At 35.8% G+C, this 19,921-nt stretch overlaps 1 protein-coding gene and 1 pseudogene across 1 annotated transcript; both read left to right on the top strand.

The window, feature by feature from the left end:
* LOC116405843 overlaps positions 1-9,652 on the top strand; it is a 35,418-nt pseudogene extending 25,766 nt beyond the window's left edge.
* LOC116405836 (leucine-rich repeat-containing protein 9-like) lies at positions 2,714-5,582 on the top strand. The gene has a single exon (XM_031889607.1). It carries the CDS (start codon positions 4,006-4,008, stop codon positions 5,443-5,445), a length of 1,440 nt encoding a protein of 479 aa, XP_031745467.1. The 5' UTR covers positions 2,714-4,005; the 3' UTR covers positions 5,446-5,582.
* Positions 9,653-19,921: the final 10,269 nt, after the last annotated feature.

The raw sequence follows: 19,921 nt of genomic DNA, 5'->3' as shown, positions 1-19,921 counted from the left end.
CGCCATCTGGGGGAATTCTTGTCACATTTTCTTGGCTGGGAAAGGATTTTCTTTCTAGTGAGACCCTTTATCACATTTTTTTTTGTTTTGTCCCGTCTCTTATTGTGGCTAGGAAAGGATTTTGTCCTTGTTCAATTTAGTTTGGACTTTTGATCGCTCTCTAGGCGCTAATGTGGTTCAGCTGCTGTCGAGTCTGTTTTTTCCCAAAAATCTCGCATCATTTGGATAACTTTGTTAAAAGCTTTATTTTCAGAATTATGGTTTGAGTGGAATCAACATTTCTTCCATGATAAAGCAAAGTCAAAGAGCAGAAATTATGTGTGCAGTAGATCTTAGTGTTGCAGCTTGGTGTTCATTAAAAAATGAGTCTGCTAATTTTTCCATTCAAGATATTTACCTCAATTGGAATGCCTTTCTTAATCGAGCCTAACCATTGCCGGATCATTTTCTCTCCATTTGCAGTTCTTACTGTCTGAAGTTTGAAGCTTTGAAGTCTTGACCTTGTTTAATTTTATTTTGAGATTGTAATTGTTTTTTGGGGTTTCTTTTAATTTTCTGTTTTTTTTCTGGACCTGGTAATTGGCTGTTTGTTTGTTTTGTTTTGCTTTGATATTTACTCGATAGAACACCAAGTAGTGTGTTCTACTAGTTTATTTATCAGCCAAACTTTTACAGAAAACAGAACTAACACAGAGTCTTGAAAACAAAGTACAACACAAGAACTAATACAAAGTTCAACATAAAACAACAAAACAGTAAAGGAGTTCACGATAATGGAAATAACTTGCTACAGACTACAGAAACTGAACACTTTCTGCATTCCCTGCTCTCCAGGAAATTACAGCCCTCCACTTCCAGAAACTGACTAACCACCCCTCTCTTCCCTTCCTTCTTTCCCTTTTAACTCTCTCCCATGTAATTAACCATGGTCCCCACCAAGGTGGTTTCCACTTCTTTCTCCATTTCCCTTCTCTTGTTCACGTGCAACTGCCTCCTTTTTCCTCCAGCTATATTGTAAAATAATTGGTGGTCTATCATCACTTTTTCGGGATATGATGATTGACGCTATGGGGGTGTCGACCTAGTTGATATGTCCCCTTTCTATTTCTTCTTTATTGCTCTCTTTGTATAATTTTCTTGTACTTAGGGTTCTTATTAATAAAGAAGTTTTGTCTCCGTTTCAAAAAAACATGAAACTGCTCTCTCTCAGCAGTGTTTTCAAAGCGCAAGGGGCACCTCAAGGTGAGAGGCGACATAAAGGCAATGCCTGAGCGAAGCGAGGTGCAATGAATGAATAAATAAATAAATAATATATGAGGTAGAACATAAGTTTATAGACAAATGTCAAAGCCTCAAAGATTAATAATAGTTCTGTAATCAAGAAAAATGAACAAAATCGATTGTATAATTCTCTTGTACTTTCAGTTTGAGTTCTATTTAATAAAGAAGTTTGTCTCCATTTCAAAAAATAAAAAATAAAAATGAACAGAACTCTATAAGTACAAGTTTAAAACACCATCAAATATCAAATTCATCAACATCCCCATCTAACTCTATGGTTTCGTCCATTGCTCCTCGGCCATTGTTCTCCTTGATGTCTAATTCATCTAACTCTATGGTTTCGTCCATTGCTCCTCGGCCATTGTTCTCCTTGATGTCTAATTCCTCTTCATCGTCGTCCTCATCTTCATTACTAACTACTTGTATAGTTGGTGCTTGCTTTTGAACTCTAGAAGTGGAGGGAGAGGTAGTTGACTTTCCTTTTGATCTAGTGTACATGAGGGGTTCTCTAACGCCGCTAGCACGAGCTACATCTCCCCATGTGAGGTCGTTGTCATAAAAAACTAGCTCATTGTCAACTTCAGCTTCATCATTTTCTTCATCCAATGTTTCGACCAACCATTCATTACTCTCGTCGATATGATTTAAAGAGATTGGATCAAGTTGATCCTTTAGATTTTTTCTGAAAAGGAAACAACCTCATTTATTAATAAATGAACAATGAAACTAAATCTTATAGTATAAGAGGATTATACGATGAGCATTCAAACCAAGGATAAGGATGTGCATTTGAGCATCCCAGCTAAGTTGACACCCTCTTAGTATCCTTATCATATCCTACATAATAAAAAGATAGAACAACTAATAACGTCCAAGTGCAGGACTAACCACAACCAATACAACTCAAAAAGGACATAAGAAACAACTTCTAACCAGACTAGGAATTAAAAATACAGCCAGACAAAGAAAGATTCTGAAACGGTTGGAAACACCAGAGGCTGTGAGCCAAATCTGAATCATCAACAAGGAGGAAAGTTAAAAGGGCTGCCAGTTTAGTAAGATATATTGCATAGAGAAGTCTTTAAATTGTTTTCGTAGAGAGCATCACAAAGAGGCATTCAGACGTGCGCACTCGTATCTATTGAACCAAGAGGAGGCTTTATTGTGGAAGACTCGCAGATTTCTCTCAAACCACAGTTCCAACAAAATTTCCTTGACGGTATTGCACCAAAGCAAGGAGGCATTTTTTCATCATAACCGGACCAAGAAGTAACTGTCTAACATTATTCTTGCATTCTTTATCAAGGTCTCAGCTGAGATTAAAGGTGTGAAAGAGTTTACTCCTACACTTGGCAGCATATACACATTCAAACAAGTGCTGGAGTTCCGCATGAAATTTGAGATAGAATGGGCATACATGTGGCTAAATATAATGAGTGGGTAACTTCTTTTGCATAATGGATGCACAAATTGAACTCCTGAACAACATAATCGATAGAGTTATACTTACCCTCGGGCTTTTAGATTTCTGAAGGCTTTTTTCCAACTGTAGGTCCATCGGAGTGGCAGGAGACAAGTGCTTCGATAATGACTTTACTGAAAAAACCCCATTAGTTTCCATTAACCAGATTCTTTTATTCTCAATATTGGATAATCTTGTCCTTTCCAAGGAGCCCAGGAGAAGTTGAAAATTAGAGATTTCAAGCTCCTAACAATCTTCTGAAATCAAGAAACCCAGAGGAAGTGGAGGCGTTCCAATGTTCTACAACCGAGCCTTTTGGATTAAGGGCAATTCTGTACAGCTTGGGAGTGTGGTCTTCAAAGCAATTCTATCCATTCATGGATCCAACCAAAACAAAATTTTGTCACCCTTTCCAACTTTAAAAGCTGCCACACTATCTAGAAATATTTATCCAAGGGCTTCTTAAACTTGAATTTTCTTTGCCACTTGTGTGCCACTGGAAGAGGCTACTCCCGTGAATACTACAAACCACCTTATACCATAGAGAGTTTTGTTCTGCCATGAACCTCCACCTCCACTTGGCAAGAAGAGTAATGTTTCTAAATTTCAGCTTGTCCAGCCCAAGGCCCCCATCTCCTTGGGGTTTGGAAACTAATTCCCATTTCACTAGGTGGTTCAACTTGCTACCGTTGTTCCCTTCTCAAAAGAAGTTCCTCCATGGTTCTTTCAATGGAATTAGAGATTTTTTTGGCATGAGGAATGTTTAGCAATTCCTCATGGATGCCGCTAAGGAGATCTTACTTTCCCCAATATTAATTCCGCATATAGATGACTTTTCCCAATTTATCTTTTGCCCATAACACTAAAATATTTCAAGCGTCTTTTTAACGTTTTCATGAATAACTTCATCAAACTTGGAAAATATTAAGGTGTTGTCTGCAAATTGAAGGAGGGGAACATGAACATTGTTCTTTCCTACCATGAAACCTTCATACAAACCGTTCAAGTGTAGATTTGAGATGAAACTACTAAGCACTTCGCTAACCATAAGAAAAGAAAGAGGGAAAGGGGATCCCCTTGCTTTAACCCTCTTGAGGCTTGAATTCTTCCTCTGGGCCTCCCATTGACGAATTCTGAATACTTAGGGTTTTTAACACAATCCATGATCAATCCAGCACACAAGCAGCAGAGACAGCGGAGTTTGAAGGCGTTTTCGGAGGCAGTGTCTGTTCCTAACAGAGAAAACTAGGGTTTTCACAACTATGTCTTGCTTGGATATACAACAAGTTCTCAATGATTACAAAACCAAAGACCCACTCACCATCACTACTCTCAAGCTCAATCAAAAGGCTCTTTCTGATATAAATGGTTTGTCCCTTTTCAAAAACTTGGAGAAGCTTGATTTGACATTCAACAATCTCACATCGCTTCAGGGGTTGGAGTCATGCACCAATTTGAAGTGGCTCTCAGTTGTACAAAACAAACTTGATAACTTAAAAGGAATTGAAGGGCTTTCTAGACTTAATGTATTAAATGCGGGAAAGAATAAGCTTCGGTCAATGGATGAAATTAGACCCCTTGTTGGCTTTTGTGCTTTGATTTTGAATGACAATGAGATTGCTTCTATTTGCAAGCTTGATCAGATGAAGAACCTGAATACTCTGGTTCTTTCTAGAAATCCAATCCACAGTATTGGAGATTCTTTGTTGAAAGTGAATTCAATGAAAAAGCTATCCCTTTCTAACTGCAAACATCAATCTATTGAATCCCTCAAGTTTTGTATCGAACTTAAAGAGCTTAGACTTGCTCACAATGAAATCAGGATGCTCCCCAATGCTTTGGCTCATAACAAGAAGTTGTTGAATTTGGATTTGGGAAATAATGTCATCATGAGATGGTCAGATTTAAAGGTATTGAGTTCATTAGGCTATATGAGGAATATTTATTTTCGAGGGAATCCTATTGCTGAAAGTGCTAAGTTAGATAAAAAGATTTGTCGACTGGTTCCAGGCTTGCGTGTATTGAATGCGAGATCAATTGATAAATGCATTCAGAATGAGAATGATAATGGGAGTGATAAAGAAGACGACACTCCAATCAGGAGCCTAGATCGTCAAAAAGAGAAAAAGGATAGAAAACTGAATGGGAATGTTGAAACACACCCGTCTGTTCAAGGCACTGATGGCAAACTTGATCATACTAATGGTGCTGATGTGGACAGGAAGTTGGAACGCAAAAAACGTAAGATGGATAAGGTCACCAGGGAGGAGAAAGTAATTCCATCTCTTGACAATAAGATAAATCTCGGTACCAATGATATTGATAAGGAAAAGAAGACTTCAAAGCAGAAAAGAACAAAAAGCAATAAGGAGCCATCTTTGCCAATACACAAGGAGACACTTACCAAGATTGAAAACCATAAGAAGAAAGCAAAGAAGGAAGGGGAAAGGCAGATTGGTGTTATTGACGACGCTGAAGTGCCATTTGAACAGCTTTTCGGAGATGATCTTATTGAAGACATGGATGCTGTTCTCCAAAAGGTTGGTGAGAAAGAAGTAGAGGAGATGAATTTAAAGCCTAACTTGGCATCATTTTCAGCTAATAGAAAGGAATCTAAAAGCCAAGATCGAGTTGGAAGGTTACAAATATCCCCAATAGTTGAAATTGGAATGGACGGAATATCAACATGGGGGGATGAGTAATTGCAATGCAAAGGCATTCAGTTACTTAGGAAAATTTGGATCAATCATGGCAGCACCGTGGTCGGACAGGTGTGGAATGCAGTAATAGAAAAAGAGAATGGGTTTTAGAAACTCATTTCAGTTGTTGGTCTTGCAATGAGCTATGAAGCGTCTTTTGATTTGGGGGAGTTCATGAGATGGAGGATTTTTACTTTTCTGACTTAAACAAGTGACATGCCAAAAGATTTTGTAGCTTGTTGGTACCTGGGCAAGTTCTAATTTGAAACTTACATATTTCTTCTTCAACAGCCTTAAAATAGTGCATAATTAGAACTGTTAATGCCTAAATTGAAACAGAGGTGTTTGGGGGTATATTATTTCAGTTTTTATATTATTTCTATAATAGAGTTTGCCTTGTGTCTCTTAAAAAAAAAACAACACAATCCATGATCGAAGAGATGATCCATCAATGATTGAAATTTTTCTGCTTCAAAATTCTTTCCAAGAAACCCCAATCAACTCGATCAAATGCCTCTCTAAGGTCCAGTTTGTAATCCATCCTTGCTTTTTTTGGACCTATAATACTCCACAACTTTATTTGCAATAAGTACAGGATCCAGAATTTGGCGGCCATCCAAAAAGGCACTTTGAGTGAGAGCTCTAATACTGGGCATAATTATCTTCATTCTTTCAGCAAGCACTTTTGCAATCAATTTGTACAGCAAAGTAGTGAAACTTATGGGCCGGAAATCAATTACCTTTACTGCATCTTCCTTTTTCTTGATCAAGCAAATAAATTTCTCCTTTACATGCATTTAGTTTCCCAGTCCCATAAAACTCATTGAATAATTTACAAAGATTTTCCTTGAGGAGATCCCAAAATTTGATGAAGAATTCTACTGTGAAGCTATCCGGACCTGGAGCCTCTGTTTCTTCCCATTGATTTTAATGCTGCCCTGATCTCCACCAAACTAAATTTTGAAATAAGCCTTTTATTTTGATCGGCTGAAACTACAGACCAATAAAAAACGGAGGTGTGAGGAGATTTCTCATAGAGGGTGCTGTAGAAATCAAGTATTAAATGCTCAATTTCAAAGAATAAAGTGGTTGGGTTTCCTTGATTATTAACAAGCTTCGGAATTAGACTTCTTTTTTTTTTTTTCTCCCCCGATGAGAACGATGGAAGAAACTCATATTTTTGTTCCCCAATTTCAGCCAAGTCAACTTAGTTTTCTGGATTATATCTCTTTCCTCCCTTCTACAAAGAGCTAGAAGATCCACTCTCTTATTAACAATAAGTGATCCACTGTGCACGTATCCGGTTGATCATATTTTTTCTCTTCTAGTGCGATGGCTTTTAATAAGGTTTCTTCATGACTTTTCTGTTTTCTTTCATAATCTGAATGCCATGATTTGAGTTGACCCTTAATGTTTTGGAGTTGAGTTGATAAGGCAAAGCCCATCCAGCCCGGAGGAGTGCTTGTGGTTAATGAATTTTCAATAAATTGGCAGCAATGCTTGTCTAGCAACCAGCTGTTGCAAAATCGAAAAGGGGAAGGCTCCCACTCGAATGCCCCTGCTTCTAATAAAAAAGGGAAGTGGTTTGAGGAGATCCTTACTTGACGAGTTACACGTGTGTTCGCAAAAGCCTTGTCCCGGTCAAAAGTAACTAAAAATCTGTCAAGCAATGATCTCAAAACTACTCTTCCTTCTCTTGACCATGTTAATTTTCTGTTCAGTAAAATAACTTCAATGAGTTTCCATTCTTCAATGAATTTATTGAATTTCCTCATTCATGCCACAAGTCATTCTACTTGCTGGAAATCGCTCCCCTTTGATTTGGTCATATTAAAATCCCCTCCCAAACACCAAGCTTCTATATAATAACCAATGAGGGAGAGCAGCTCTGACCAAATGAATTTTCTCTCTGTAATCAGTAGGTCCATAAATATTGGTTACCCAACACAACTTATTGCACATTGTTCTGCATTTAACTGACAGTGAGTGGCCCCTTCCAATACTTCAATAAAAGAAAATTTACTTTCATCTCACTTGGTTAACATTCTTCCTGATTTTCCATGAGCTTCAAGAAAGATCCATCCAGTTCCTTTTGATCTCCAAGTGGATTGAAAACAAAGTATTGACCCATTCCAATCTTGAAAGAAATATGGGAAAAAGGAAGATGACAATAGGCAGTAGCTTATAATCCTTTTCCGTGGGATATATGAGGAAGACTTGACACTGAGAATAGGCTTTTGGTTGGAAATGTGAGGAGCTATAATAAGCTGTGAGCACCTTCCACCCAACAGAGAACTTTTGCTTGTAATATCTTTGAATCCACTTGGTCAAAAGGGCCTTAGTATCTCTCCACCTGGCTGCTGTTAGCTTGCACTGCTATTTGGATTCTTGGTTGTGGCCTCTTGATCCTACTTCTGGTTTTACTGTTAGATCCCTTATAGCTGACTTAGTGGGCACGGTTGATCCATTATTGTCTGATTTTTGTTCTTTGATTTGGAAAGATAGATTTTCCTAAAACGATGAAAATTTTTCTTTAAGATCTTAGTTGGGGTGCCATCAATACTGCTGATTGTCTTCCACGTTGCATGCTTTATATGTCTATTTCTCCTTCTTGGTGTCACATGTGTTGCTGCTACGCTGAATCTTCGATCCATTTGTTTTTCCATTTTCCTCTTGCTGCCAATTTTTGGGATATTCTTTTTAGGCTTTTTGATGGTCTTATACGTGTCTTAATAACATTTTGGACACATTGGCTTCTCTTCTGGTGGGTCAACCCTTTGGTGGTACAAAGATGACACTTTGGTTGACATGCGGCGTTCTTTTGGTATCTGTGGGGTGAAAGGAATAAGTGGCTTTTTCATGATTCTTCTTCCTTGTTCAAATATTTTATGGAATTTGTTCTGTCTATTTCTTTTCCTTGGTGTAAAGCTAAGCCCCCCCTCTCTCTATAGATAATCTATTTTAGTTAACAATTGGACATCCTTCTCTTCTATAAGTTCCTTTAGGTGTTTGGGGTTTTCCCCAGATTTCATTTATAAATGAAATGTTTTTTTTACAATTGGACTTCTCTTCTGTACTGGGTATCACCCGAACCCCCTTGCAAAATTAGTTTCTTCACATTATCCCTCTTCACAAAGTGGGAGGAGGCATTTATGAATATTTCTAAAGTGAATACTTCTTTGATGTCCTGACTTATTAAAAGTGTATTGAATTTTCAGATCGCAAAGAACATGGAAGTGTTTATATGGTCCTGAGATTATAAGAGTCTTAATAATCAGGATAGGCTTCAGAATTTGATGAGGTTTAACCTTTTTGCCTGTTCATGCAGTTTGTATATGGAAAAGGAGGACAATATTTATCACCTTTTTCCTCATTGCTTCTTTGCTTCCAAGGGAAGAAGCTTTCTGCTTAGTACCTTCAGATTTCCGCTTGTCTTTCTAATTCTAATCATATTGATGACTGGCTTTCTCAAGTGAAGTTGAAGTCCTTTGGGGTATGCTGTCGGGGCATTCCTTTAGTTGCGTTGGCTTGAAAGTAACTTTAAACTTTTTGAAGCAAGTCTTCTGATATAACTTCTTTTGGTGGAAATTTACAACTCATCTCCTTGTGGTGGGCTCATAGTTATAGCCAATTCTTTTGCAATTATCCAATTTCTTTGCATCACAACAATTGGTCAAATTTTCTGCAATTAGTTTTTTTGGGATGGGGTTCACTTTTCACCGTCCCTAAGCTGTTTCTACTTCGCTTTTGTCTGATGATGTCTCTTATAAAACATCAATGTGTGATAGCAGAAGGAAATTGTTAGCAGCCGGTCTTTTTTGCTGTCCAGACATATGGACGTGTTTTCTCCATTATTTTTCCTGTTTAATTTTTTCTCGCTCTCATTATTTTTTCCATTTCATAGTCCTTGTAAATACTAAAATGTCTTCTGCAATGCAGATTGTTGATAGGCTTCATTGGTACATAGAGAAAGGCAATACAGTAAGTCCATTATGTTGATTTGTTTGATTTTTATTATATTGAGCAGAATTCGTTATTTATTTTTCTTAGTGCAACATTTTCTTTCAATGCATTTCATTGTTAGGAGGCTATCTGTTACCTTAAATATTCTTTAGATTCATTATGCACTCCACAATCTCACAAAAAGTACAAGCCTCGTATGTTATCCTTTTGAACTCCTATGATTGTGAAAGTTGAGAGATGTTTACAATCATGGAACCACTCGGGGAGGGGGGGGGGGGGTCATCTAACTCTTCTACAAGCAACCCTTTCAAACTCCCCACGTCCTACTTATCCTTATTTACAAAAAGAAAGGTATCGTCTATGATTGCAGGATTGAAAGATTTTAGAATAAAAAATAGAAGCCATGTTAGATATTCTCTTCGAATTGTGCTCAGGGCAGCAAGTTAATTGGGAGAAGTAAGCATTATATGGAGGCAATATTGATGAGGCTACATTGATCTCTACTTCTTCAAGGCTGAATTGGGAGGCTGGTAATTGCCTTTATATATCTTGGCTTACCTCTTGGTGGTTATTCTAAACAGCAGTCTTTTTGGCAGCCTGTTATAGATAAAGTCCATTTGAAACTCGATAAATGGAAAAGGGTATAACTTGTCCAGAGGGGCCGTTTAACTTTTTTTTTTTTTAAGATAAGAAACATTTCATTGATAAAATGAAACAGGGGAAACCCAAACTCCTAAAGGTGATTAAAAAAATATAGCCAATTAGAAAAGAGAAAGGAGAGACTATAGTTCTTAAAAGGGTGCCCATTTTTGTACCAATAAAAAGCAGTAGATAAAATGGTGTCCAAAAAAGAAGTACAAGAGGCAGTAGAGTCCTGAAACAGCCTCCTATTGTGCTCAGTCCATAAAGTCTAGGAGAAGGCACGAACAATAGCCAACCAAATTGTCTTTTTACATCCCACAAAAAGGTGACCCACCAAGAAGTTTTTATTGGAAAGAGAGATCGACCAACCAAAAAGCATCCCAGATGATGTGCCAAAACTGAGTAGCAAAGGAACGTGCGCAAATTGGTGAGAGGCAGATTCCGCAGCAGTTTGACACACAACATACCAAGTAGGAGAAAAAGACATATACGACATTTGGCGTTGGAGGCAATCAGCAGTATTAATGGCACCGTGACTAAGTTCCCAGAATAATTTAATTTTCTTTGGGTAGTGATCAGACCGAATAATAGAATAAAGATTTCTGGTAGAGGACCTATTGAACAAGTTAAATCATCAATTAGGGATTTAACAGTAAAAGAAGCAGAGGAATCAATGACCCGTTAAACTTTATGTAATTCAGTTTTGGCCAACCTACCAACTTATAATATGTCCTTATTCAAATGCCTTTCTTGGTGATACAAGAATTGGAGACTTTTATGTAACTTCTTTTGGGAAGGTCAAAAAGGCAACAAGCTGAATCCTTTGGTTAAACAGGAGTTAGCTTCGAAAGCTCTAAAAGATGGTGGTCTAGGGATTGGAAATGAAAACAGAAATACAGCTTTATTGTTTAAATGGAGTTGGAGAATCCTTAAGGAGCAGGACTCTTTATGGTGCAAAATTGTTAGAAGTATTCATGGAGTTGATCCAAATCTTTGGTGCACTTCGGGTAAGCTTGGTTTAGGTTTGAGAAGTCCATGGATCAGCATTTCAAGTTGCAAAGTTTAAGCTTGGTAATGGAGGAATATATTCCTTTGTACAGATTCATGGTGTACTGTCTTCTCCTTTGGATGGTCTACTCCTATTCCCAATGATATTTGGGCCTACTCACTCTAACATATCCTTTTCAATGAATAAAAAGGGATTATGTGGACACATATGATTCATGCTTATGAATTACATAGAAGAAGAGAATGGACTGCTTCTTCAACGATGTTTTTTGTAGTTCTTCCTCCACAGGGATGTTTGTTGTAGCTCTTGATTTCAATCCCCACCCTAAGGTCATTTCAATTATCATGCTACAGTGATGAGCAACAAGTAGATTGACCTTCAACAATACCATTTGCCAATAGGTTTGCCATAATGCTCTAACAATAAAGTTTATCAAGAAATTAAAATTTCAGATGAGCAACCTTGCTCTGATACCAATTTTTGGATCGGTATGGCAACCCTAGAGGGGTGAATAGGGTTTAAATAAACTTTTTTGACAAATAAAAAGTAAAATCAACTAATTAGATACTTTTTAAATTTAAATAAAGAACTTTGTAAACTTTGTTAAATAACAAGATTGATAAAAATATATGAATGGAAGTATGCAATCAAACTCAACCAATAAGAGTATGTAACTAAAATTAAATTAAAAAATAATTAGAAAAGAGTTAGAGAAGAAGACACCGTAATTTTATAGTGGTTCGGTTAAACTCAACCTACATCCACTTTCCCAAGCACCTCTTGGGATTTTGATTGAAAATCTTCTTTGGACTCTTTCCACGGATTTGAGCCGAACCGATTCTTGCTCCTTTTTCGGGTTCAAGAGCAAACCCGATCCTTTCCACGGGTTAGGATCCAACCGTTACAATATGTTGAAGTTTTTAAATCATACAAAAGAAAACTCTCTAAAAGAGTGAGTATATAATTTGAAGCTCACAAATTTAATCCTCACAATACAATAAGAAGCTCTCAAGAATAAGATGAAAAGAATAAAAATTGGAAGCTTTAGAGAGAATAACAATGTTGGCTTTTTGCTTGAGGATTGTAAAGATGTTGTGATCTTGTGTAAATGTGAAGTATTTAAAAAGAGATGAAAGATAAATTCAAAATCATTTGGGTCATTAGATATAAGTAAAAGAAAAATGAATGGTGAGATTTAAACTTAATTAGTCGTTAGACACAATACAAATAATAATATAATAATATGTCTTTTCAAAATACTTTGTTTAAAAAGAAATCAATAAAGCAACTTCACCATCTTTTAAAACAACTAGCCGTTAGACACAAGGAAAAATAATAATATTAAAATCATTTTCTTTTTAAATTCATTTTCTTATAAAAGCCAATAAAACATAACAAAAAGCCACATTTGTTACTCCTTCATTGCTCCAAGTGGCTTTCTCTAATTGGTTCAAATTGAATGCTTGGTCGCCACGTCACCATCTCGGGTATTTTTTTTGTTAACCTTCTTTTAGCAATATTTTCTTCATTTGAACTTCGATTTGGGTGATTCAAGAGGCGTTAGAATCATTTTTCCAAGCTCTACGATATGGCTATTCAAATTAATAAAATTGTCAATAAAAAAATCAGATTTGTTATCATCAAAACATAAATTAATTGAATAATTAAAATAAATAAATTTGAGATTAAGGGCCAAAAAGCCAACAATCTCCCCTTTTTTATGATGACAAATCATTGAAGAAAAATAACTTGAAACACACATGATCAACAAGTAATTCTATTATCAAGATGTATAACCATAAAGCTCATGTATATATTTCACCACAAAGAACATACTTGAAAACAATTGATAAGAGAACCTTCTTTGTCCTTAATTAATTTTTTTTCTCTAAAAAAATATGCATTATTCAATAGAAACAATTATGCAACAAATTGATAAAAACATATTTTTCTTATACTTCTCCCCCTTTGGAATCATCAAAAACAATACCAATGAAGTTAGCTCTCCCAAAAAACATGAACACATACAAAATGTCTAATTCTCCTCCTATCAATATGCATTACGGTAACAATATCAAGTAAGATATAAAATCAAGATGCATCCCAACGAATAATTCCAAGCTCAAGCCTATTTTTACAAAAGCTTTCTTCACTCAAAGGCTTGGTAAATATATCCGCTAATTGATTATTGGAGCTTACAAACTCAAGAGTAATATGACCATTTTGTACATGCTCTCTAATAAAGTGATGCCTAATATCTATATGCTTAGTTCTAGAATGATGAATAGGATTCTTAGTCAAATTTATGGCACTAGTATTATCACAAAATATAGGCACATTATCAAATTTTAATCCAAAATCACAAAGAGCTTGTTTCATCCAAAGAATTTGTGCACAACAACTAGCAACCGCAATATATTCCGCTTCGGTAGTGGATAAGGCAACCGAATTTTGCTTTTTACTAAACCAAGATACTAAGGAACTACCAAGAAATTGACAAGTCCCACTAGTACTTTTACGGTCAAGTAAACTACCGGCAAAGTCCGCATCGGAATATCCTACCAAATTAAACTCAACATTTCTAGGATACCATAATCCAACATCAATAGTTCCAAGCAAATATTTAAGTATCCTTTTAACGGCATGGAAATGTGATTCTTTAGGACAAGATTGAAATCTAGCACAAAGACATACACTAAACATGATATCGGGTCTACTAGCGGTCAAATAAAGTAAAGATCCGATCATACCTCGATAAGTCTTTATATCCACACACTTACCTTTTTCATCTTTGTCAAGCTTAGTGGTAGTGCTCATAGGAGTTTTTGCAACTTTACCTTCATTGAATTTGAATTTCTTGAGCAAATCCCTTGTGTATTTTTCTTGACTTATGAAGATGCCATCCTTGAGTTGTTTGATTTGAAGGCCAAGGAAGAAACTAAGTTCTCCCATCATACTCATCTCAAACTCATTATGCATACACTTGGAAAATTCTTCACACAAAGATGAATTAGTAGAACCAAATATAATATCATCCACATAAATGCACTATAAGCATGTCATTATTTTTAACTTTAATAAATAGAGTATTATCAATTTTTCCCATCTTAAAGTCATTCTCAAGTAAAAACTTGCTAAGTCTATCATACCAAGCTCTTGGAGCTTGTTTTAAGCCATAAAGAGCCTTTTCCAACTTATAAACATGATTAGGTAAATCAAAACTTTCAAAGCCCGAGGTTGTTCTACGTAAACTTTCTACAATATAACCGTTTAAAAAAGCACTTTTTACATCCATTTGATACAAAATGAAATTTTTATAAGAAGCAAAAGCAAGCAACATTCTAATAGCTTCTAATCTAGCAACCGGTGCAAAAGTCTCTTCATAATCTATACCTTCTTCTTGACAATAACCTTGAGCTACAAGTCTAGCTTTATTTCTAATGATATTTCCATTTTCATCCATCTTATTTCTAAAAACCCATTTTGTTCCGATTATAGATGCATTAGAAGGCCTAGGGACTAATTTCCAAACTTTGTTTCTTTCAAATTGATTTAATTCTTCTTGCATAGCTAAAATCCAAAACTCATCACATTCGGCATCTTTAAAACTTCTAGGTTCAATTTGAGACACAAAAGCAAGATTACTAAATAAATTAAGAGAAGAACGAGTTTTGACACCTTGTTCGGGATTGCCAAGAATTAGATCCTTGGGATGGGATAGAGCATATCTCCACTCTTTAGGCAAGGATGAAGAACCCTCTTCTTTCTTTTCTATGATGTTCACATCTTGCATACTTGGAACAAGTAAATCTCCAAAATCTTTTTCTAAATCATCACTACAAATAGACTCATTAGAAACATTATTCCAAGATTCATCAAATACAACATGAATAGATTCCTCAATAACTAAAGTTTTCTTATTGAAAACTCTATAAGCTTTACTAGTAGAGGAATATCCTAGAAAAATACCAACATCCGTCTTAGAATCAAATTTTCCAAGTTTTTCTTTGTTATTCAAAATAAAACATTTACAACCGAAAACTTTGAAATACCCAATATTTGGAATTTTACCATGCCAAAGTTCATAAGGAGTTTTATCTAAAGAGGGTCTAACTAAAACTCTATTTGAAACATAGCAAGCGGTGTGAACGGCTTCCGTCCAAAAATATTTAGGTAAACCATACTCATTCAACATTGATCTAGCAAATTCTTGCAAAGTACGATTTTTCCTTTCAACTACACCATTTTGCTACTTCCTCTGCTCGAAATGCATCTAAAAATTTTAGGGATGCATATAATCATTGGACAAAGGCCAATGACAAGGCCTGTGTGTATCTCTTGTCTAGTATGTCTGACATACTAAGCAAGAAACACAAAACCATGGTCATTAGACGTCAGATCAAGGATTCGCTTCAAGAGATATTTAAGAAGAATTAAAAAGAAAGTAAATATAATTTACTTGCCTTAGAAACATGTTTAGTGGAAAATGACCAAAATGTCTAGATACTTGATTTAGGAGCCACTAGTCATGTTTGCTCTTCTTTACATAAAACTAGTTCCTTTAAGCAGCTCGAGGAGGATGAGATACACTCAAAGTTAAAACGAGAGATGCCATTTCAGCTCGTGTAATGGGAGATGTTAAATTTTCTTTTTAAAATAGATTCTTGTTTTTAAAAAACTTGTATATAGTTCCTAAGATTAAAAGGAATCTTATATTTATTTCTTGTCTTATTGAACAATCATATAATGTAACATTTTTCTTTAAATGAAGTGTTCATTTCTAAGAATGGTGTACACATTTGTTCAGCTAAGCTTGAAGACAACTTTTGTATGTATTAAGACCTAACAAAGCGAAAGCAATTTTAAATCATGAGATGTTTAAAACTGCTAATACTCAAAATAATACCTATCTTTGGCATTCAAGATTAGGTCATATTAATCTCGATAGGATCGGGAGATTGGTAAAGAATGGACTTCTAAATGAGTTAGAAGATGATTCATTGCCTCCATGTGAATCTTGTCTTGAAGAAAAGTTGACTAAAGAGACCTTTTACTAGAAAATGCTATGGAGCCAAAGAGCCCATAGAACTTATACATTCAGACCACTATGGTCCAATGAATGTAAAAGCTAGAGAAGGTTTTGAATACTTCATCTCTTTTATAGATGATTATTCAAGGTATGATTATTTATACTTAATGAAACGTAAGTCTGAAGCTCTTGGAAAGTTCAAGAAGTATAAGGCTGAAGTTAAAAATCTATCAAGTAAAAAAATTAAAATACTTTTATCTGATCGAGGTGGAGAGTATATGGATTTGAGATGATAGAACATGGAATCTAATTACAACTTTCAGCACCTGGTACACCTCAACAAAATGGTATATTAGAAATGAGAAATAAAACCTTGTTAGACATGGTTCGTTTAATGATGAGTCATGCTCAATTGCCTTGCTCGTTTTGGGGGTATGCAGATTGAACAATGTTCCTCGAAAAGTGTTTCTAAAATACCTTTCTGTAACGATCCAACACTTTATACTAAGGTGAGATCATTACCACTAAAACAAATAAAGACTTTTTATTTAAATCAAAGAAAATACTAAGTTTTAAAAAGAAACACTCATAAAATATAAGTAAAGTATATAATAAAATATTAGTTCGGAACCTATTTAAAATAAAAAAATATATCTAAAAGTAAACATGGGTTCTGAAATAAATTTAATACTCAAAACATAAATGTGGAAGAAAACATAAGATGTTCCCTATGACGATCCACGGTCACTTCTTGCCATTCGCGAGCTTGCCTTTACCTGCTCCTTTACCTGAAAAATTAAACATAGAAAAGGTGAGTATAAATTTATACTAAGTAAGAGACCCACTACTACTCCTGCTACGTGTCTGTTAACCTCTCGTTATAGTCCTGTAAGAAAATATCGAATATCTATTGTGCTCCCAAACGTACGCTATCCAGTGATCTTGTAGGAACACATCTAGACTCTTGGTGAACCCGAAGGAGTCACCCTAAAGAAGTGTAAGTGATCCTATTGATTCACATATAAAAGCTAAGCCACACAAACATAAATAGGTGGTGATCCCGAGGGACACCCATATGATACGACTCTAACAGGTAAAGCTAACACAACATCATAGTCTATACATATAACATAACATAAATAACATATCTCAAACATGATGTATCTCAACCATAGTATATCTCATTCATAACATATCGTGGTCATCACATATCTTAGTCATACATAACGATTTTTTATGTAGCTATCATTATCTAACATTCTTCACAGTCACATCACATGCATCATGGCTACGTTAATGCATACTAAGGGAAAACATAATGTAAGGATCTAATAATAAAACTTCTTACCTGGAGATTAATTATCAACTAATTCAGTCATAAACATAAACAAAATTAAAATTATTAATTTTGTCAACCATCACCCAACTATTTAATTAAGCATCAAACTTCCAACTATTTAATTAAGCATCCAAACTGACCCCCAAGATTAAGGTTGAATCAAACAAAACCTTGAATGGAAAATTTCGGAGTCTCAAATCCTCAAATTAACACTTGAACCTTCAAACAAAAATAATTTAACTCATTCCATTGTAAACTTATTTAAGATCCAAAAAATATTCATTTGGGCATACCAAACCAACACAGCTCAAGAGATACCAAAAAGCAACTTGGCTTAAACTAAGGCAGAAATGGCCCACGCGGCTCTGCAGGAGGAGAATCGACTTGGCAGTCAGCTCGGGTGCACAACTCACAAAAGGAGAAAGAAATCGGCTGTGACAAGCGCGATTTACGAAGGAGTAGATAAGTGGCTCTGTGATGCACAGATCGACTTGCTCAAGCAAGGGTTCGTTTAACGATTGCCGGCAATGAGATCTGGGTGGCACGAGACAGAACTTAACGACGGTAAGGCTTAATGAAAACGTTCAAAAACTAGATGATTGATGAAATGAAAAGAGAGAGATTCCTCGGCTTCACCTACATGCAAACGTAGGAGGTGGGGGTGCATAGTCGGCTTGTGCGACTTCGTCACTAAGGAACAAAGGAGGAATGACGGTGTCAACAAACGACGAGCGGTGATCCTTGCAACGGAGCACGATGGCGGCTGGGGTTTGTGAAGAATTAAGAAGATGATGAATAGTTCCCTTTTTTGCACGTTTCACAAGGGTTAATTATATATAATAATAATAATGATATTTATTATTATTATCATTATTCCTTTTCTTTTGCTAATTAACAAATTAACCAAAATCAAATCATACTTTCTCTCCTCGTTAAATACCCATCAAACCAAACTTTTTACTTTCCCCAAAAATACAATATCTTTCCAAATAATTAGATTTTCCACAATATAATTATTTTCTCTCTAAAAAATATCTTTCCTAAAAAAATCAATAATATATTATTCTACCCTTCCATAACTTAATTAATTATATACATATATAATTAACCAATAAACTTAAATCTCACCAAAATTTTCAATAGTATAATTAATTAAATAATCTTCCACTGAACATTCAATTAATCACAATTTCCACAATACTAAAAAAATTATAACACCCAATTAAATCCATCATAAATTAAATTAAACTAAGATAATTAAAAAAATAAAATTACCTTAATTTTTGGGTGTTACAGTTTTTGAATTTAAATAATTTTTAGACGTAACCAGCCTTAAGGACAGCATGTTGTACAAGTTATCGACCCTACTGCACCTGTCACTCATGCATACCTTGCTGCCATGGAGCAAATGTACATAGACTTATTGTTCAAAGTATTGGCACAGTGACAACCTACCTAGGATATCCAAACAACTCATGTACGGACACCGGCTGCAAGTGTTTAGATCCCAGTTGCGGGAGTTTAGGCCCCAATTGTAGCATATAACCTACTTGATATGCTTTCAGCAGAAGCCAAACACCTGAGGGATTTCAGGAAGTATAACCCTCGGACTTTCGATGGATCCTTGGCAAACTCCACCAAGGCGCAGATGTGGTTGAGTTCGGTGAAGACTATCTTTCGTTACATGAAGTGCTCCAATGACCAGAAAGTTTAGTGCGTCATGTTCTTACTGACTGATAGAGACAGAGGCTAGTGGAAGTCCACATAGAGGATGTTGGGTGGAGATATGAGTCAGATCACCTAAAAGTAGTTTAAGGAGAATTTTCATGCCAAATTCTTCTTCGTGTCAAGAGTTCTTAAAGTTGGAGCAAGGCAATATGGCCATAGAGGAGTATGATCAAGAATTCGATGTGTTATCCCGATTTGCACCTGAGTTAGTGAGAACTGAGACTGAGAGAGTTGACAAGTTTGTCAAAGGCATTAAGTAGGAGATCCAGGGTTTCGTTAGAGTCTTTAGACTAGCTACCTAAGATGATGCACTACACATGACAGTGGATTTGAGTTTGCATGAGAGGATAAAGATGGCCAAGGCTGTAGAGAATGGTCCAATTGTAGGGTAGAAAAGGAAGGCTTAGCAGTAGCCTACAGTAGCACCACAAAGGAATTTGAGATTAGGTGGTTTGTTCCAGCAGCTTAGACAGTAGGTTGTTGAGGCAGGCAAAACCTTGAAGGAAGTATACATGTGTTCTAATTGTGAAAGGTCTCATTCAGGTCATTGCCTAATAGGAAGTAGTATATGCTACAAGTGTAGGCAACCTGACATATATATAGCTGATAATTACCCTCAGAAATAGTTTGAACCTATCTCGAACTAGACTTCTACATCTCGATAGGGGTGAGTTTTTGCCACTAATCAACAGGAGGCTGAGAAAGCTTACACAGTGGTGATAGGTACACTCCTAATCTTGGAGCACTTTGCTTTATTATTATTTGACTC

Source organism: Cucumis sativus, unplaced genomic scaffold (genome assembly GCF_000004075.3).
Source record: "Cucumis sativus cultivar 9930 unplaced genomic scaffold, Cucumber_9930_V3 scaffold38, whole genome shotgun sequence".
Lineage (NCBI taxonomy): Eukaryota > Viridiplantae > Streptophyta > Magnoliopsida > Cucurbitales > Cucurbitaceae > Cucumis > Cucumis sativus.
Note: the sequence above shows the minus strand (reverse complement) of the source record. Positions and strands in the feature narration are given on the sequence as shown.

What these genes read in the sequence shown, in the direction of transcription:
- LOC116405836 (XM_031889607.1), top strand. Translation starts at nt 4,006, where the DNA reads ATGTCTTGCTTGGATATACAACAAGTTCTCAATGATTACAAAACCAAA.